At 36.7% G+C, this 18,614-nt stretch overlaps 1 protein-coding gene across 8 annotated transcripts in view; it reads right to left on the bottom strand.

The window, feature by feature from the left end:
- Nucleotides 1–18,614, bottom strand: part of POLQ (DNA polymerase theta) — a 123,954-nt gene that overhangs the window by 49,700 nt on the left and 55,640 nt on the right. For all 8 annotated transcript variants that reach the window (XR_012024597.1, XM_072812539.1, XM_072812538.1 and 5 more), the window contains 4 exons: nt 12,708–15,814; nt 9,742–9,885; nt 8,442–8,638; nt 701–941 (listed from right to left, as the gene is read on the bottom strand). Coding sequence is in view for 7 of the 8 variants with exons in the window: in XM_072812539.1 (XP_072668640.1) it covers nt 701–941; nt 8,442–8,638; nt 9,742–9,885; nt 12,708–15,814 (3,689 nt within the window). In the remaining variant the exon portion in view is untranslated. The remainder of the gene's footprint in view (nt 1–700; nt 942–8,441; nt 8,639–9,741; nt 9,886–12,707; nt 15,815–18,614) is intronic.

Below are 18,614 nucleotides of genomic sequence, written 5' to 3'. Positions count from 1 at the left end.
CAGTCTGCTGTTTCTAGTATTTATTAATCAGGCAATAAGTTCATGGTTTAAATCTTCTCCCAATGAAGTCAACTTTGTTCCACTTTATCATATGGTATGTTCTCTGAAGTCCAGGTACTCACTCTGGGCCAGCAGACTGCACAATAAATCCACGGTATTTATCATTACATAAAAAAAGATTAACATGAGTATCCTTTGCCAGAGAATTAACTATTTATAGTTCTAAAAAGAAAAAGTTCACTTTTTAAATTCCATGACAGATTAGATTTTAAGAGTGAATAAAAATCATTGAATAAATTTCAAATACAAAATTAGCAACAAATAATAAAATGTCACTAATTCTCTTCATTACAATAGAGTCTAAGGTCTCCAAACTATAGTCAAATCAGGGCCAGGTGCCTGTTTCCATAAATAAAGTTTTACTGGAATACTCATTTTCATAGTGTCTATGGTACTTGTGCTTTGATGGCAGAGTTGAATATTTATGATTGAGACAATATTTATGATTCTGCAAAGTCAAAAATGTTTAATGTCTGTCCTTTTACAGAAAGTGTGTTGACTTCTGTAGTAGACAATCCAAAAACAAGAGTTTACTTTAGAAGTGTGATAAAGAATAATAAAGACCGTGATAAAAAGAAACTAAATATAAAACCATGACCAGTCTGTAACAGCATAAAAATGTCAACAACACTGTTTTTACCTTGAAGGTTTTCCTTCTTCAACAAAGAATTGAGTTGATTCATGGCATTGAAGGCAAGAATCGACTCTACAGATGCTCTGTATCGCCCAGAATGCTCAGTGTTGACATTCAGCCCCAGGCTCTGAATTCCTTGTCCAGTCTCTATCCCTTCCAAGAGGAGAAGCTCATGAGGAAGAAAACTGGAAACAATGCTGTGAAGAGTTGGCTCCTTAGAATCTGGATCTAGCAACCAGCATGCCACCTGAATGGATTCAAAGACATTTGTGCACATTTAAATTAGAAGGGGAAATCTCACTCATTTTCACTTAATACTATTTCAGTGGTCTTCCTAAGAGAGGAGAAGGAAACAATAATCGTAAGTTGTATCAGGACTCATTTTTGGCACTAATAAGAGCAGTTTTCAAAGAAGGAAAACTTAAAACTTTTCCATTCCTACAACATTCCTGCTGATCTGGTTCTGAAATTGGCTTGAAAGTCAAGTGCCTCTCAGATAATTAAAACCGTATTTCTGAAAATGTAGATGGAATCTTTTCCACTAAGGCTGATTTTGGCTAAGCTACTATAATAACAATGGGCCTATATAAGTTTTAGGTTTTTAAAAATTTTTCAACATCATGAGAAGTGAAACATAAATGTTTTACCATTAAAAGTTTATACTCAAAGTTTCAGAAAGCCTCTAGGCTTTCCCCCCAGGATGAGGGCCTGCCAACAGGACCATGCAACAAATCATTTGATTGCTTTTTTTTAGCTCCCCTGCGAGACTAGAAGACTTGTACTGTCTAATACTAGGTGTATAGTGTCTAATACTAGGTGATCTAGCAGGTCAAAGCTAAATTAGAATAGGGAAATCTAAGCCCTCTTCATAATTCTGACAATTAAATGACTCATTACTTCTTCTGTAGGTTAAGAATGTAGTTTGATAGGGGAATGTGATATTGTAATTACAGTAAGAAATATGAACTTGGTCTTTGTCCCCATTTCTAGCACGGAACTTCTAAAACCCTGGAAACTTTCTAAACTGTGAGAGATAAAGGTATCTTTTGTTATGTTAATGAAGTTACTTAAGGCTGGGAGTTGGCTGCCAGAGGAACTAACCTTGTGATTGGAGGGCTAGAACTTCCAGTCTTGCCCCCTGACCTGTTGGGAGGAACCTGGAGGTTGAACTGATCAGGGATGGCCAATGATTGAATCAATTGTGCCAGGACAGGGTTTGGAGAGCTTCAAGGTTTGTGAACACGGAGGTGCTGGCAAGAGTGGTAATCCACTGAGTGCATCAGTATTATTAGATTCTTGAGGAACTTTTACTAAAATGGATTCCGAGAGGAATTTTGGAGGAGTGTTTGGTTTTGGATGCTGCAGAATGGAAGAGCACAGGGTTGATGTAGGACCCACATCTCACTACGGTACAATTGAAGTTGAGTGTATGTGATCCAGACACAAGGGAGTTTATTCCTATGGGAACAGCTAGCCTGGTGCCCTGGATAAAAGCCATTGTAGTCCGTTTATCTTGAGAAGATAACTATCCCTCTTTTATTCTTCATATGCAAGCCATATGGGACTGCTTTATGATAACTAGGGTATTTATCTGCTGAAATCTACCCATTACCCAGATCATAGTAAATGCTGTGGTTTAAAGTGGCTCCTTTCACACAGGTACCCCATATAATCCTAATGTTGCAAAACTGAGGGATAGTTTGGAAAGCCTCATTATATTGGTCTTCTAAACTTCCTCTCATTGGCCTTAGAGATGGTAATAAAAACATTAGGTGTATTAACAAGAGAATGGGAAGAGGCAGGGAGAGGTCAAGAGACTTCCCAACAAGGTAGAAATTTTTAAAAGGTTAAGAAATAAGGTGAATATGAAGAAAATATTGACAGGAGCAAGAAAAAGAGGAAATAGAAAGGGAAGAGTCTCAGGACTTACCCTAGCAGGGTGGACATCTTTAGATGGTTATTATGAAATGTGATGAATAAAATGGGTACTGATAGATTAAAAAAAGATTTTAATAAAGCACCACCAAAGGCTGGGTGGGTCAAAGCAACTCCCTTCTAGTCCCCCAACATTAAAGCGCCCCAAACAACACTGGTCTATTTACCATAATTCGGAGAAATTTCAAAATCTTGAAGACAGATCTCTTTACAATCTCTTTACAATGAGAAACCTGACCAGCAATCAGTGTTAGGCAGATTAATCAAGTTAAAGACTGATAAAAGGGATTGGGGGGGGGGGGGTCCCTTGGCTCAACACTTACCTGGTGACTCCAAGCCTTTCAGACAAGAGTAGGTAAAACTTTCAGGAAGTGGAAAAGAAAAGTTTCCAGGACTCCTTGATGGGAGATACAGGAACTGAGATACCAAAACCCACTGAAGCCCTGACTTGGGCTACAAGGGTAAAAATGTAACAGTTGACAGGATTATATAAATTGGAATGTTTAAGCAGATATTATGTAAAGAAATTGTATCCACTTGGGGTACCTAGTTACCTCAGTTAAAGGGTCTGCCTTCGGCTCAAGTCATGACCTTGAGGTTCTGGGATTGAGCCCTGGCTCCCTCCTCAGCAGGGAGTCTGCTTCTCCCCCTGCCCTTCTTCCTGCTCATTCTCTCTCTCTCAAATAAATAAAATCTTTTTAAAAAGAAAGGAAGTTGTACCTCCTTTATCTGAATATTTTATGGTTATAAGTGTTATATCTGTCTGGGGAACACCTTCCTTACCTAGTTTCATAAAACCAAAACATGTTGATGAAATCCTAATGGAGGTTATAATTAGAAATATAAGGGTTGATAGAATTAAGGAAAAAGTCTGAGGAGAATCTCTGTTTGAACAGGCTTTAGATGAGGTGGTTGGGTCCCCACCTGACTGCATTATGTCTGACAGAGGAATATGCCCCGTAATTAGTATTATAAAACACAAAGCATATAAATCCTACCCCTTAAGCAATGTTAAATGGACATGCTCAGTATGAACCAATAAGACTGCCTGAGCCTGTACAGTGTAGAATGAAGCTCAAGCGCTGGTAGGCACAAATTCTTTGTGCAGTAGCCCTATGTGAGACTGGGGCTAATGACAAGAGTCTGTGAGCATCTCCCAACAGTGACTACTGGGGCTTTAAATAAGAGAATTTCCATTTGAGGGTATTTGTGGCCTTGTTATCTGACATGATTAATTGAAGCTATTCTATGACTAAAGGATGTAACATAGCCTTGAAACCTGAAATACCCACCCAACATGGGTGATATCTGAGAAATGCTCTAATGGAGATGGCAGTGCCCAGTAGAGTTCCATAATAAAATGGAAACACATTATACAGGATCATGCTGACTGGGGAATGCAAAGAAGAGATACTCAAGAGCAGGGAGCCTCTTTTCTCTTAGGCTTGACTCTGGAATTGTGTGAGGAGAAGCTGGTGGATTCTACTGTCACTTGGACAGTGCTCTATAAACAGCTCTTGACTGACTGAAAAGAGCTGCTAGGTTTGCAGATAGTAGTTCCAAAGTGAATGAACAATACCTTCTTTTGGAAGGTCATCCTTCTATTCAAAGAAGATAGAAACAGATCATCCTGGTGTGCTGAATTGCATGCTATTTTCCTAGCAGTGATGAAAGAATTGAATAGCTGGGAAAAGGCCCTATATATATGGATTTTCACTGGCTCATGAATAATGCCCAACAGCCTGCCCAAAATGTCAGTCAAGATGGCAACAGAGATCTGGCCTGCTAAAGGGATGCTCTTTTGGGACACAGTCCTATGGAAATTTGAAGGGGTGCATTAAAGTAGGGCACATTAATGCCTTTCACAAGAACTCCCTTCTAGATTTATAAGGTGACTAGAATCATCAAGCAGATGTCTCAGTATGCCCGTTTGAGATGGTTGCTTGGGTCCATGAAATGAGTGGACATGGTTTGCTGCATCAAAGCAGAGATGGGTAGAATCTAGGCATATACCTCTTGTACCCACTGAGGCACAGAATGCCAAAACAAACTTACTTTATAGGTCAACAAGAGAGAGACTACAGATTGTTATTTGGCAAATTCCCCAGTAGGAAGGCCAGGAATATAGCTGGCAGATGAGACTAATGCTAGCAGCCTTGGGGAGGTACAAATGCGTCCAGATAGGAACAGACATGGACACTGGACCATGCTTTGCTTATCTAATTGTAGGTGCAAATGCTCTGAGTCCTATAAAAGAACCAGAACAGAAAACACTGCACCAGTTTGGATGGTGGACCATCATTTCTTCAGACCAAAGCCCATAATGTTCAACAATGGGTAAAGAGATATCCTTCTCAAGTACTACTAGTTTGACAGAAAACTGGAATGGGCAATTAAAACACAGGCTGTCTAAAATGGGGGGGGATAAAGGCAGGAAGAGCTGGCTTATATACCTTCATGAGTATGTGCTCCCACTCAACATGAACATGAGTGGGGCTAAAGGAGTGTCCCACTGGATATAGTTCTCTGTCGGGTCTGGGTTCCTAAGGGTGGGGAAGGTGTTGATATACTTTCTTCCTCACATCACCTCAACTTTTTTCCTCTTAGCTGATGCAGGGGTCACAGGACCAGGACTACAAGTATTGGGCTGGAAATGGTTGTTTCCTAAGCAAGAAACTATAATCATGCCAGATGGGGTGAAGGCACACCCGGCCCCATCAGGCCCTTAGGAACTGTAACATAAAAGTTAAAAGTATAGAAGGAAAAATAGTAGCTATGAGTAAGAAATTAATAAATGGGTTATATAATGAAGAAAATCCAATAGTAACACCTCAAGAGAGGCTCTAAGCAAGAGATGATATTGTCTCTTAGCTCAGTTATGCCAGATACCTGAAAGAGTGAAGCTCTATATTGTGGACACTCCTCTTGCTTTTGGAACCTGGTAAAAATCAAATGGAAGCTTGCAAACCTGGGAGACATTTTCCATATGATAATGATGATAAACTGAATAGTTAATAACTGAATGGGATGTTAGTAATGTGCCAACTTCCTTTGATTTTTACTATTGTTTTGCTATAACAATCATGTTATAATAATCGTGTTTAAATACCAGGGGTGGACTGTGATACTGTGATTCATGATAAGAAATGTGTATTTGGTCTTCATCTTCATTTCTAAAATCCTTGAAATTTGCTAAAATGAGAGGGAGATGAAAGATGTCTGTTGTTATGTTAATGAGGTAGCTTTTTTTTTTTTTTTTTTTTTTTTTTTATTCATGATAGGCACACAGTGAGAGAGAGAGAGGCAGAGACACAGGCAGAGGGAGAAGCAGGCTCCATGCACCGGGAGCCTGACGTGGGATTCGATCCCGGATCTCCAGGATCGCGCCCTGGGCCAAAGGCAGGCGCCAAACCGCTGCGCCACCCAGGGATCCCATGAGGTAGCTTTTGAATGACCCTAGGTCACATCACCTGAGAATGAAGAATGGCTGCCAGGAGAACCAATCCTGTGACTGGAGGGTTGGAACTTCTAGTCCTACCTCTCCTGGGATGAGGGAGGGGACGGAGGCTGCACCACTGGCCAATGATTTAATCAATCATTCTAGTATATGAAGGCTCCATAAAAACCCAAAACACAAGATTTGGAGAGCTTCCAGGTTGGTGAACACATGGACATGCAGGGAGAATGATGTGTTTGAAGAAGGTATAGAAGCTGTGCTCCTTCTTACACTCCTGACCCTATGTATCTCTTCATCTGGCTGTTGATTCATATCCTTTAATATCTTTTTGTAAAAAAAACCTCAGTAATCTAGAGAATAAACTGGTTTTATGAGCTCTGTAAGCCCTTCTAGCAAATTAATTGAACTCAAGGAGGAGGGTGGTGGGAACCTTTGATTTATAGCTAATGGGTCAGAAGCACAGGTAATGACCTGGGCAGATAGTGTCAGAATGAGTTCAATTTTAGAATAATCAGCTGATACACAGAGAATTGTTGGAGCTACAGGGACCCACATTAGAAATTGGTCATCAGGAACCTTTTAGAGAAGATAGAATAAGGTAGTTTGATGTAAAAGTTGGTAAATGTTTCTTAGAAGAGATTTTTAAAATAAATAGTTTATCTTCTTATATCAAAAGTGTTGTGATTGGGCAGCCCCAGTGGCTCAGCGGTTTGGCAGCGCCTTCAGCCCAGGGCATGGTCCTGGAGGTGACCCAGCATCGGGTCCCACGTCAGGATCCCTGAATGGAGCCTGCTTTTCTCTCTGCCTGTGTCTCTGCCTCTCTCTCTGTGCCCCTCATGAATAAATAAATAAAAATCTTAAAAAAAAAAAAGTGTTGTGACTGATAAAACCAATTATGGGATATTTCAAGTAGTTTATGCAAAAAGTGCTATAGTTAATCTGAGATGGTATAGTGGTTTTAATAAGAAGCTCATATTACACATATTCTCATTTTGGACTCTGGAACATCAAAATTAAGTGATAACTTTTTTTTTATATTCAGTAAACGTCAGTTTAAAAACTACATAGAACTTAACCCTAGCTTGAAAAGGACAGTAGCTTCAGCTTTCTGAAAATGTCTTTGAAAATCTTCCCCAAAAAGCTCAAGAAACTAAGAAACCAAAATTTATCCCATTATTGATTATATTGCTAATAACAAACAAGTAGTATTATATCTCAATTCAAAATTAATATTTCATCCACAATAGCCAAACTGTGGAAGGAGCCTTGATGTCCATCGACAGATGAATAAATATGTGGTATACACACACACACACACACACACAATGGAATATTACTCAGTCATTAGAAAGGACAAATACCCACCATTTGCTTCGACATGGATGGAACTGGAGGATATTATGCTGAGTGATGTAAGTCAATCGAAGAAGGACAATCATTATATGGTTTCACTCATACAGAGAGTATAAGAAATAGTGAAAGGGATTATAGGGGAAAGGAGGGAAAATGAGTGGGAAAAATTAGAGGGTGACAAAACATAAGAGACTCCTAACTCTGGGAAATGAACAAGGGGTAGTGGAAGGGGAAGTGGGCAGGGGGATGGGGTGACTGGGTGACAGGCACTGAGGAGGGTACTTGATGGGATGAGTACTGGGTGTTATACTATATGCTGGCAAATCGAACTTTAATTAAAAAAAATATATATATAAAAAACAATAAAATTAATGTTTCATATGCCTCACGTATCCAGTATCCACAGGGGGAAAAATGATATCTCTTTGAGAACTATGATATTGTAAATAAATGTCTTGTGAAAATGTATTATACTACAAAATGTATGTTACAATAACATAAGTTACCCTTTGATTAATAACTCAGTCATCATCATGAGAAGTGTATAATGCTTTGCTATTATAATAGCGAAGATCTCATGGGCTAGTAATCTGTCCCTATGCTTAACGACCCTAACTACTATTTTTTTGGATGTCTTATATCTACACATTTTTCTTATTTTCTGCTTCTGTCTTCACGGATATTTGAAATATCTTGCTATCATATATTTAAATCTGACAGTTCTCATTTAATTTCTAATTTATTATGAGACAGAAAATTTAAAACACAACCAAAACAGAAAAATTTTAAATCTCTGAGGAAAGATATGAACTTTAGTGCTTGGAATTTTTGGAATCTATTTTTATCTACACAGACGTATTTGGTGCATAACATTCTGTTCTGAGTGAATGAGATTAACTGGATAGAGAAGTGACTACTCTAAATATCAAGTCATTTAAGAATTAACACTACATGTTAAAAAAATTTTTTTAAGTAAGGTAAAAGTTAAATAAGACATGAAACCTTAGGATCTTCATAACTTTGTTCCAGGGAGATACCACAAGACAGAAGAAGAATTTTATAGCTCTGGATGAAGTCATAGATGATAATAGAACGTTTTTTATCAGATTCCTCTTGAAAGCAGGATAGAAGGTACGACATTCTGTCTTTCACAGTCAGGCTTGGATCCAGAGACGGTGGGACCAAACTGGAACTAATTTCTTTAAAGAAACAAACAAAAAGTCTTTTAAGGCAAAAATTACATCTATTCATTTGAAGCAGCGTTTTTTTAATGAAAAGATTGAAAAAGACTCAGAAGCCTAAGGGTCTAGTTCCACGGAACCAATAATTGAGCATGACCTTATTCAAGTCATGTTGGCTATATAGATGAAGTACTTCGTATTGTAAAAATTAAGGCATGTGCCATGTAATTTATAATGCTCTACTTAATTAGGTGAAATTTTTAAATATCAAGATTTCTAAAATTAAATTTACATTTCTCAGAATAAGGAATTAAAAGCATAAAAGTTATTTTGAAAGGAATTTTTTTTTGTTTTTTTTTGTTTTTTTTTTTTGTTTTTTTTTTGAAAGGAATTTTAAATGAACTCCTTTTTAAAAAGATTTAGAAAAAAATAAAAAATAAATAAAAAATAAAAAGATTTAGTATGAACAATAATGTTACATCTAAAAAAAATAAAACTTCAAGTATCTACTCAACACAACACATTCTCCCTCAAAACCACCGAAAATATTTCATGCTTATTCAGGAATAGACATTATATGGCATTCTTTAAAGTGTTTACTTATTTATTTTGCTCCTGTCTACAACCAATCTATCAGCTAGGTAATGCAACAACTGTAATCAGATCACAAGGCTTTTCCAGATCATATCCTCTAATTCCACAGACATCTGCAAAGGCTGTAGATGTTCAGCTCATTAATATTTCTAGGTAAGTTCCAGACCCAGTCAATAACACGAAAAAAGTCTGAGAAGAAACTCCTACGTTCCAGTCTTCAAAAGCAAACCCTCAAAGTGGCCGGGGAGTCCCTAAGTCTCCATTACCCCTAAGAAGAAAAAATAGTATTAGTAGCCCATGTAATAAGTAGAGAGGAGTAAAGGTGATCCTTTAGACATTCATTCTAGTTAATATATGAGATAATGTACACATATCCACTATCCACCCCCCCAATTTTTTAAGAGTAAAAATAAATTCTAGTTAAGTATCAGGAAATTAGGTCAACAAATTCTCAACAAATAGGTCACTATCCTAATAGAGATTATATTAAAATTATGTGATGATTAAGCCAAATAGTGATTACTTACCAGGATGCTTTTGTTCCTTCTGCAATGAAAAATAATAGGCATCTCTTCCACCCCAGCATACTGCCAGACCAACCAGCAGAATATCATCACAACCTTTAACAGGAATGCCATCATCTCTATTAGGGGTTTCCTGAGGTGAGCTAACTAAGTAAATCAAAAGTGAAATAGTTAAAAATCTCAAAACAAAGTCATTAAACTGAATGTTAAAAAAGCAATGATTATAATAAAAAACTATTTGGCAAAATTTCCAGATCCCTAAAATATGCATTATTTGGATGGTCATTTTTAGTTATATGTAAAATCTTTCTAGATTTTAAATGTAGTATTACATTTTTTTAAAGCTGCATTCTGAATTGCTATAACTCAAACAGGAATAAAGACCAAAGTATAAAAATTGTGCAGTGACCTCACAGCAATTCTTTTAAGACTATTTATTTATTTATTTAACAGAAAGAGAGAGAGAACAAGTAATGGGAACAGCAGAAGAAGAGGGAGAAGCAGGTTCCCTTCTGGGCAGGGAGCCTGATATGGGGTTTGATTCCAGGACCCTGGGAACATGACCTGGGCCAAAGGCAGGTGCTTAACCAACTGAGCCACCCAGGCACCCCAAAATCAGCCATTCTAAATACAAAGAAACTCCAAAAAATCAAACATCTTACTTCTTGGTGAAGAATCTGATATGAATTTGAATTTGGAGCCAACATATATTCTAAAATAAGGCATCTCCAACTTTAGAGATACAGGTCCAAAATCAATCTATCTTATTTACAATTATATCCCCAATACCTTGAAAATAAATGGCACATATTTGTTAAATTTAAGTGAACAATTTTATCCCTCTAACCCCACCACAATGTGCTCAATTTTATATATGTTGAATGAAAAATGGAAAGTACTAATCAATATAAAAGTATATAAAACTTGTCATTAATACATGTGCTCCATAACTTAAGTGTGCATTGACAGACAAATGAATAAGGAAGATGTGGTATACATATACAATGAAATATTACACTGCTAAAAAAAGGGATGAGAACTTGGCATGTGAGGTAACATGGACCTAAAGGGTATTATGCTAAGTGAAATAAATCAGACTGAGAAGACAACTAACATATGATTTTACTTCAGATGTAGAATCTAAAACAAAAACACACAAATGAATAAACAAAAAGTAGAATCAGGCCCATAAATACAGAGAACAAACGGATGATGGTTGCAAGAGGGAATGTGAGGTGAGAGTTTGGGCAAAATGGGTGAAAGGGAGTGGGAGAGACAGGCCTCTGGTTACGGAATGAATAAGTCATGGGAATAAAAGACACAGCATAAAGAATATAGTCAATAATACTGTAATAGCAGTGTATGAGGACAGATGGTAGCTATATTCGTGGTAAACATAGTGCTATGTATAAACTTGTTGAATCACTATGTTGTACACATGAAGTTAATATAACATTGCATGTCAACTACACTCAAAAAAAAAATTAAAAACAAAACACATGATCCATGAATTGAAGATCAAATACTCAAACTTTTTTTTTTGCTTTGACAGTTTGAAGAGTTTTCTTTTTTTAATTTTTTTATATGTGTATTTTTTATTGGAATTCGATTTGCCAACATAGAGTATAACACTCAAATTTTATGAAAAAGTTCATTCATAAATGCAGAGATTTAAGAAATCTGATCAAATCTTCAATTTCCACAGCATGTTGTCAAGCTGACTACAGCAATTCCCCATGAAACAGAATCCTTATTGTCATGAAACAAGATAGGAATATACATACATGGCATTATTTGACAAAAGGTTCAATTCTTTAAAACTTGGAGGGGCTCAGTAAGGCTTTGGGATCAACATTTTGGCATAGAATTCATGAACATTAGTGGAGATACAAGCCTACTTGAGAGAAGTACTGAAAAATGTAGCTAATGTACGTTGTTAAAAATATAGTGCCTATTTTCTATGTCCTTTTGTGATTATACAAGTGAATGTGGATATTACAATTTAATATAAAATAATTCATGAGCACTGATTATTAATAAAAACCATGATGCTATACTATTAAGATACCAAAAAGGTGATACTGGTTCAAAACATATATATTAGTTTTTACAAACTTATATTCTAACATTAACATATATATATATGTATATATAATCATATATTTATATATGATTTTTCTTAAAAAGAAACATCATGTTTAGTGGTAAATCTTTAGTAAATCTTAGCATACTCTAGCACCAGATATGGCCTGGACTTGAGGAAGCAGGGACAGGTAAGTGACCTCTGTAGAGTCTCATAAAGTGAGAAGATAAGGAAGGCAACAATCAAAGAGCTCCATGGTCTGACACAGGGCAAAGTCCAGAATAGCACTGAACAAAGAGCTGCTGTTTGAGAGACAGACTGCTGATATACCCAAAGATTAAGCTGCCAAATGTTATTCCAGTGCTGGCCCCTAAACCAGCCACAACTGTGGTAGTCACAATAGCAATAAGGTTGGCTGCTAGGTCCTTGTCCTAAGATAAAAGAGTAGTCTGGAACTCCTTTTGGACCACCTAGTATGGACATCTACCATAGGAAGGCTATTCAGGTAGGATTCGTGGCTTATGAAGAAAGAGGCAGACACAGGCTTGATTAGACAACAGCTGTTAAAAGTAAATCAGAACCAGAGGAATGAGTAGTGCCTTGGTGGTCTGCATTAGTTCAGTATCCCAGCTTGAGCTTTTTTCTCAATGTTCAGCTCTCATATCCACACGTCCTAGAGTCACCCCTCCCTTATCAGATAGCAACTACTATTAATCTAGTTGTGCTCAATGAAAAGGCTGTTTTACAGGTAAACCCACATAGAAGAAACTTTAAATTCTGAGTAAATTTACACTTAATATCCAATACCAAAAAGGCTCACACCCATCCTAACCCACTATATTACATATAGATATGAAAATATGAAAAACTAAAAAAAAAATCTTACCTTGCTTAAATCTACCACCGATAGCAGCACTTTTAGAAGACGTAAAATTACTGATCTTTTCACAAGCCAGTGAGATGGAAAATCGATTTTTGCACTGCCACTCCTTAATGAATGTTTGAAAGAGAGTTTGGTCACTTGCTACATCAATTATGGCCAAACTTTCTGGGCTGAATGAGGCTGGAGTTAATTGCAATCCATCCTGTGATAACTGCAGTGAAAAACTTGTATCTCTAATAGGACCATCGTCTTCTAAACCATTTCTACTCTCTGAACTTAAATCTTGGTTTTTAATATTTGAAGATGAGCCAAATGAGTAACTTTTACCAAGCTGTAAAACACTATGCGTATTCCGAAGTTTTACAGAGGTTTCAAGAGTACTTGGAAATACCAGCTTAGAAGCAGATCCTGGAATGGGTGTAGGAGGAATGAGTCCAATATCATCGACTATACAGTTTTTTTTACAAGGCAAAAGGGATGAGGTTTCACCATGAAGGGCATTATTCTCCAGTGTCCCAATCTTGCTTTTTACTTCAGTATTAGGGGAAAATGAGATTCCTTCCACTTGATTTGGCTCCAAATCTGAAATAACTTTTTGTTTGTCATTTAACTGAGTATTTTTTTCTAGTTTGAAAAAACTAGACAAGTTGGTAGTGGTTAATTTTTGCTTTTCATTTTCCAGAGGACTGGACACTTTGTCTAAAATTCTTTGCAGTCCTGGACTTAAATCAAATGATGCCCCTGACCACGTGAATGAATTATTTTCCCCTGTTTCAATTAACATGGGTTTTTGAAACCTTTCATCTTTATCTTCTCCAATTACTTCTCTTTGTGGATAACCATTGCCTATAGTTGCTGGATCACTTAGTTCCAATGCTCTAAGAGATACTGCAGTATTCAGTTTCTCTTGGACAGGACATATTTCTACATTGTCCAAAGCTTCAACCATCTGAGCAGAATCTATTTCTGAAAATAAAACAGACTCATCACTGAAACAAGTGAACTGATGCTGATTATCTTGATTCTCATTCGTATTTGATTTTCTCATTGGGCCTTCTGGTTGCAGACACATAGAATGACTAAAATAGTTTGATGTTAGTTCAGAAGAAAAGGGTTCTTTCACTTGTATGTCGGGTGGTTGTTCTTTTACTAGGTAGTCTTCACTAAAACTGTCAAACAGTAAATTATCACTCAAATTCAAACTTGTTTCAGGAACTGGCGAACATTCTACTTCTATACCAGTGGTAGCTCTCTTTTGAGGAACCAGAGGCATAACTGGTTTCACAGTTTCTTGTGTTTGATAACCTTGAAGAAAACTATTTAATTGAGAGTCAGTGACAGAAAGTTCACTCCCTTTAAAACAAGGGCCATTTTCCCTCAAGAGTATTGGAGAATGAAAAATTGAGCTTTCTGGAGTCAGGATACCAACTCCATGGGAATCAGTGTCTTGTTTCACAGTCTCTACAGTCTTAAGTTCCAAATGATCTGTATTTGTCACTCCTGGAGAATGTTGTTCACCAGGAAAAGTAATATGAATCTCATTCTGAAAAGAGCTTACCGAGCTCTGTTTGTCTAAGTTCTTTTGCATCGTCCCTATTGCCAGGTTGGCATCCTTCGCTCCTTGTTTGGCATTTTCAGTTGCCATCTGATGTATTATTTTCTCTGACTGAGTATCTAGGTAGAAACTATCTTCAAATTCACAAGGAGCTAAACCTAAGTCAGAAACACAATTATTCTTAGTTTTGTTTGCTGTATAAGCCTCTGTTTTTTCTTGTGTTCTACAGGTATTTAGAAAATTCTCATGCTGGCCTGATTTTCCAGTTGGGAGATGTATTCTGAGTATCTCATCACTGCTTATATTATCTCCTGGTACCTGAAGATTATTTGTTTTATTTTCCTCACCATTAAACTTTGTACTTCCACACTTGATAATAACATTTGAGTCTCTATTCATATAACTACTACCTGTCTCACAGGGCATTTGTCCCTCTATTACTTTTTTCTGTTTGATATAAGTGTTTGTCTGTTTATCAGAATGTTTTTCTGGGCACTGGTTAATTGAATGGGTGTCATGTTTTATATAAACATTCTGGTTTTTTGAATCATTTTGTACCATTGGTTCTTTGTTTATTTTTTCTGACTCAACAACTAATCCTCTCCCATTTTCACTAACCATGCTAGTGGGTTGATAAGTTACTTTTTTACTTTGGGATCGTGTGATAAAATGTTCCACACGAATATCACTAGTTTTTGTTTTTTTCTTTGAACTTTGTTTTCTTCGTGATGAGAAGGATGCTTTGCTATATTTTCCGTCAGCAAAGAAAGTTACATTTTTAGCAAAAGACTCTGGACTTCTAAATTCCATATTCTCTCCATCTAAGGTAAATGAGTCTTCACAATAAACAGGATTAGACATAGTCTGTTCCTGTAAATCAATTCTATCCATCCCAGTGTCTTTCACAGGGCTACTGTGTCTGGATCGTTTTACATGTTTACTATGTTTCCAAGATCCAGAGGCAGTACTGATCTTTTCTGAACTGAAATTCAGAGCTTCTTTTTTTGTTTTCTCAAATAAGAGAGTCTGAACTACTTTCTTAGTGTGTCTTCTTCCCTCGTTCAGAGAGGTTTTTAGCTTCTCTCTATTTATATTCAAAGAAACCTGTTTTCTTGCCCTGGAAATGGCATGTGCCTGGTGTTCTTGATTCCCATTCTGTAACTTACAATAAAAGGAATCTGTATGCTCTCCACTTTTCTCTAGATCTTGCACTGTATTTGGTGAATGCTTAGCAGAAGAATCACTAAACATTAAGTTACTTTTTTTCTTTAACGTTAGTCTTTTACAAGATCCGTTAGTTTGGGGTACAAATTTCTGTTCCTTTACTTCTGACTCACTGCTGGGTGATGACTGTGTATCAGAATTTAAAAGGGAATGTAGATTCCACTGCACTCCCATTTCAACTAAGTCCTGCTGCAGAATCATTTTGGCTTCTTCCACAATAAGGGCTGCTGCTTCTCTATCAGTTAAACATTTTCTGCCAGTCACCCAAATAGTTCGCATATGCCTACGTTCTTCAGCCGCTTCCTCTTCCTCATCCACTGCCTTTCGGGCACTATATAAGGAGGCAGGAAAAGAAAGAAATTAATGCACTGGATTCATTCATGCATGCCAAAATATTTAAGCATTAATCTAATCTATTCTAGGAATTAAAGAAATAGCACTGAACAGGAGGGAAATATTTTGTTTTAGAGCTTACATTCTAGTTGGGGAAATCAGAAAACAAACACACATTAAAATGCCTTCTATAAAAAAAAAAAATTAAAAAAAAAATAAAATGCCTTCTATGTCAACAGATCACAAGAGTGTACAAAAAATAAAGCACAGGAAGGGATGGATAGTTCTGTAATTTTTAAACAGCATAATTAGAAAAGGCCTCACTAAGATCCATTAAGCAGAAACCTTTTATAATTGTGTCATAAAACTTTCATTGAAAACAAATCCTCCGATGTAATATGAACTCTGGACAAAATAGTTAAAGGAACTGGAGACCGACTAAAAAAAAAAGGAAAGAGGGGTAACTAAAATCTCGGATAAAAACCTAGAGTTTAGGGCAGCCCTGGTGGCGCAGCGGTTTAGCGCCACCTGCAGCCTGGGGTTTGATCCTGGGGACCCTGGATCGAGTCCCACATCAGGCTACCTGCATGGAGCCTGCTTCTCCCTCTGCCTGTGCCTCTGCCTCTCTCTCTCTCTCTCTCTGTCTCTATGAATAAATAAAATCATTTTTTAAAAAAAACTAGAGTTTACTGATTAACAGAATTTGAAAAAAAGAGCAAGAGATAGAAAATAATCAGAGAAAGTCCAGAAATGAGAGATCCAGAGAACCCTAAATTCTTCATATAAATTCTGCCCAAATATCTGGCTGACCTCTAATCTATGCAAGTGTGGGCAGACTCCAAGCAGCCAGTTAAAAGTTTAAACAACTGAACAAAGATTTGAATTACTGTCCACTACAGGAAGACAAAGTTTAGAGTTTGAGTTCAGCGAAGCTGACTGATAAAATATCAATGTTCTTCGGGGTAAAGTAATAGATTCTACACCCTAAAAGCCCAAATATATAAAAAATTGAAGTACCATGAAGAGAAAAAAAAACCAGGATGAGACATAAAAATTATGAAAGAAATAACAGCCAAGAAACTTCTGTTTCCAACAAGGATGGTGTAATAGGACCAAGTTAGCCTCTCAGTCAAAACAACTAAAACTGAGGCTAGCTCTTAAAAAAAACACTGCAGCTTCCATTTTGCTCTCTTTTTGATTACTTATTCGAGGGGAAGTCAACTACCACAGTATGACAACAAGCAGCTCTATGGAGAAGCTCATGTGGAGAACTGAGTGCCAGTTTGCCAGGATGTGTGCAAGTCATCTTAAAAGCAATCCTTCAGATAACTATAGTCCCAGCCAATAGCTTTACTAAACCTTAAACTAGACCACCAACAAGGGTGCTCCCAAGTTTATGACTCACAGAAACTTTGAGTTAATATATATTTACTGCTGCTTTTAGGCCATTAAGTTCTTTTAAGTTTTTTTTTTTTAAGTTTATTTATTTCTTTTAAGTAATCTCTACACCCAAAGTGGGGCTCAAACTCATGACACTGAGAACAAGAGTAGCATGCTCTCCCGACTGAGTCAGCCAGGAACCCCTGAGCCACTAAGTTGTTTCATAGCATTAGCTAGCTAATTAGCCTAGTAAAACTATCAAATTTCAAAAATATAAAAAAGAAATTGCAAGGTCCACATATTTAGAAGGACAAAATAATTAAATTTCTATTAGAATTCTCAAAAACAGCATGCAAAACAGAGCATTTTCCTAAAACTCAGTAAAAGAAAGTGTGGACCAAAAGTTTATATCCAGCCAGGATGTGCCTCAAATATTAAGGTTACAGGAAAAAAAAAAAAAAAAGTTTTAAACTTACAAGATATGGGGAATTCTATACCATATTAGCCTTCAAGAAGTCTATCAGTTAACAAGTTTCATTCAATCAACAGATGACTAGGAGTATTCCAGCAGTAAGACCAATGGTAACATTTTGAATAAATAAAAATGTAGATTATATTAGTCTTCCATCTCTACACCTTACAAGGATGGGGATAGGGTGGACAATTAATGTACAAATGTTATGTGTTGAGACAAAGTGGAAATAATGCACTTTTTAAATGGAAGGAAAAGGGCAGGGAAAAAGAAAAAGAAAAAGAAAAAGGAAAGTGAGCTCAATGGTTTTTTGTTGTTTTTTTTTTAAGATTTTATTTATTTATTCATGAGAGACAGAGAGAGAAAAAGGGAGAGACACAGGCAGAGGGAGAAGCAGGCTCCATGCAGGGTGGCCGACATGGGACTCAATTGTGGATCTCCAGGATCATGCCCTGGGCTGAAGGCAGGCACTAAACGGCTGAGCCACCCGGGCGTCCCTGAGCTTAATGTTAATTGACTGTTGTTCAGGCAATACACAGGTATTACAGGATACTATTAAAATCTTGACAGATTTTCATACTCAATCTGGATTTTTAAAGAACTTAAAAAACAGATAAACCACTAGCTAACATGATCAAGAAAAAAACAGAAAGTAGAAATTTATAAAATAGAAAATGACAAGGAAGGAATAACTATTGAAATAAAAGAAATACTTAGAATTCCTAAGAAACTAATTTACAGGTCTCTATAAAAATATATTTGAAAATCCAGATGAAATGGATAATTTCCTAGGAAATACAAATTACTAAAATTGACCTCATTCTAGATAGAAAACTTACAGAGACTAATTTCTGAAAAAAATAAAATAGACAAAATGATGAGGAACTAACCAATAGAAAGGCACTATCCAAGATGCTTTCATATAGTAGTTCTATCAAACCTTTCT

The sequence above is a fragment of the Canis lupus genome, chromosome 35 (assembly GCF_048164855.1).
Source record: "Canis lupus baileyi chromosome 35, mCanLup2.hap1, whole genome shotgun sequence".
Classification (NCBI taxonomy): Eukaryota; Metazoa; Chordata; class Mammalia; order Carnivora; family Canidae; genus Canis; species Canis lupus.
The sequence above is the reverse complement of the archived record's forward strand: the minus strand, read 5'-3'. Positions and strand labels throughout refer to the sequence as shown.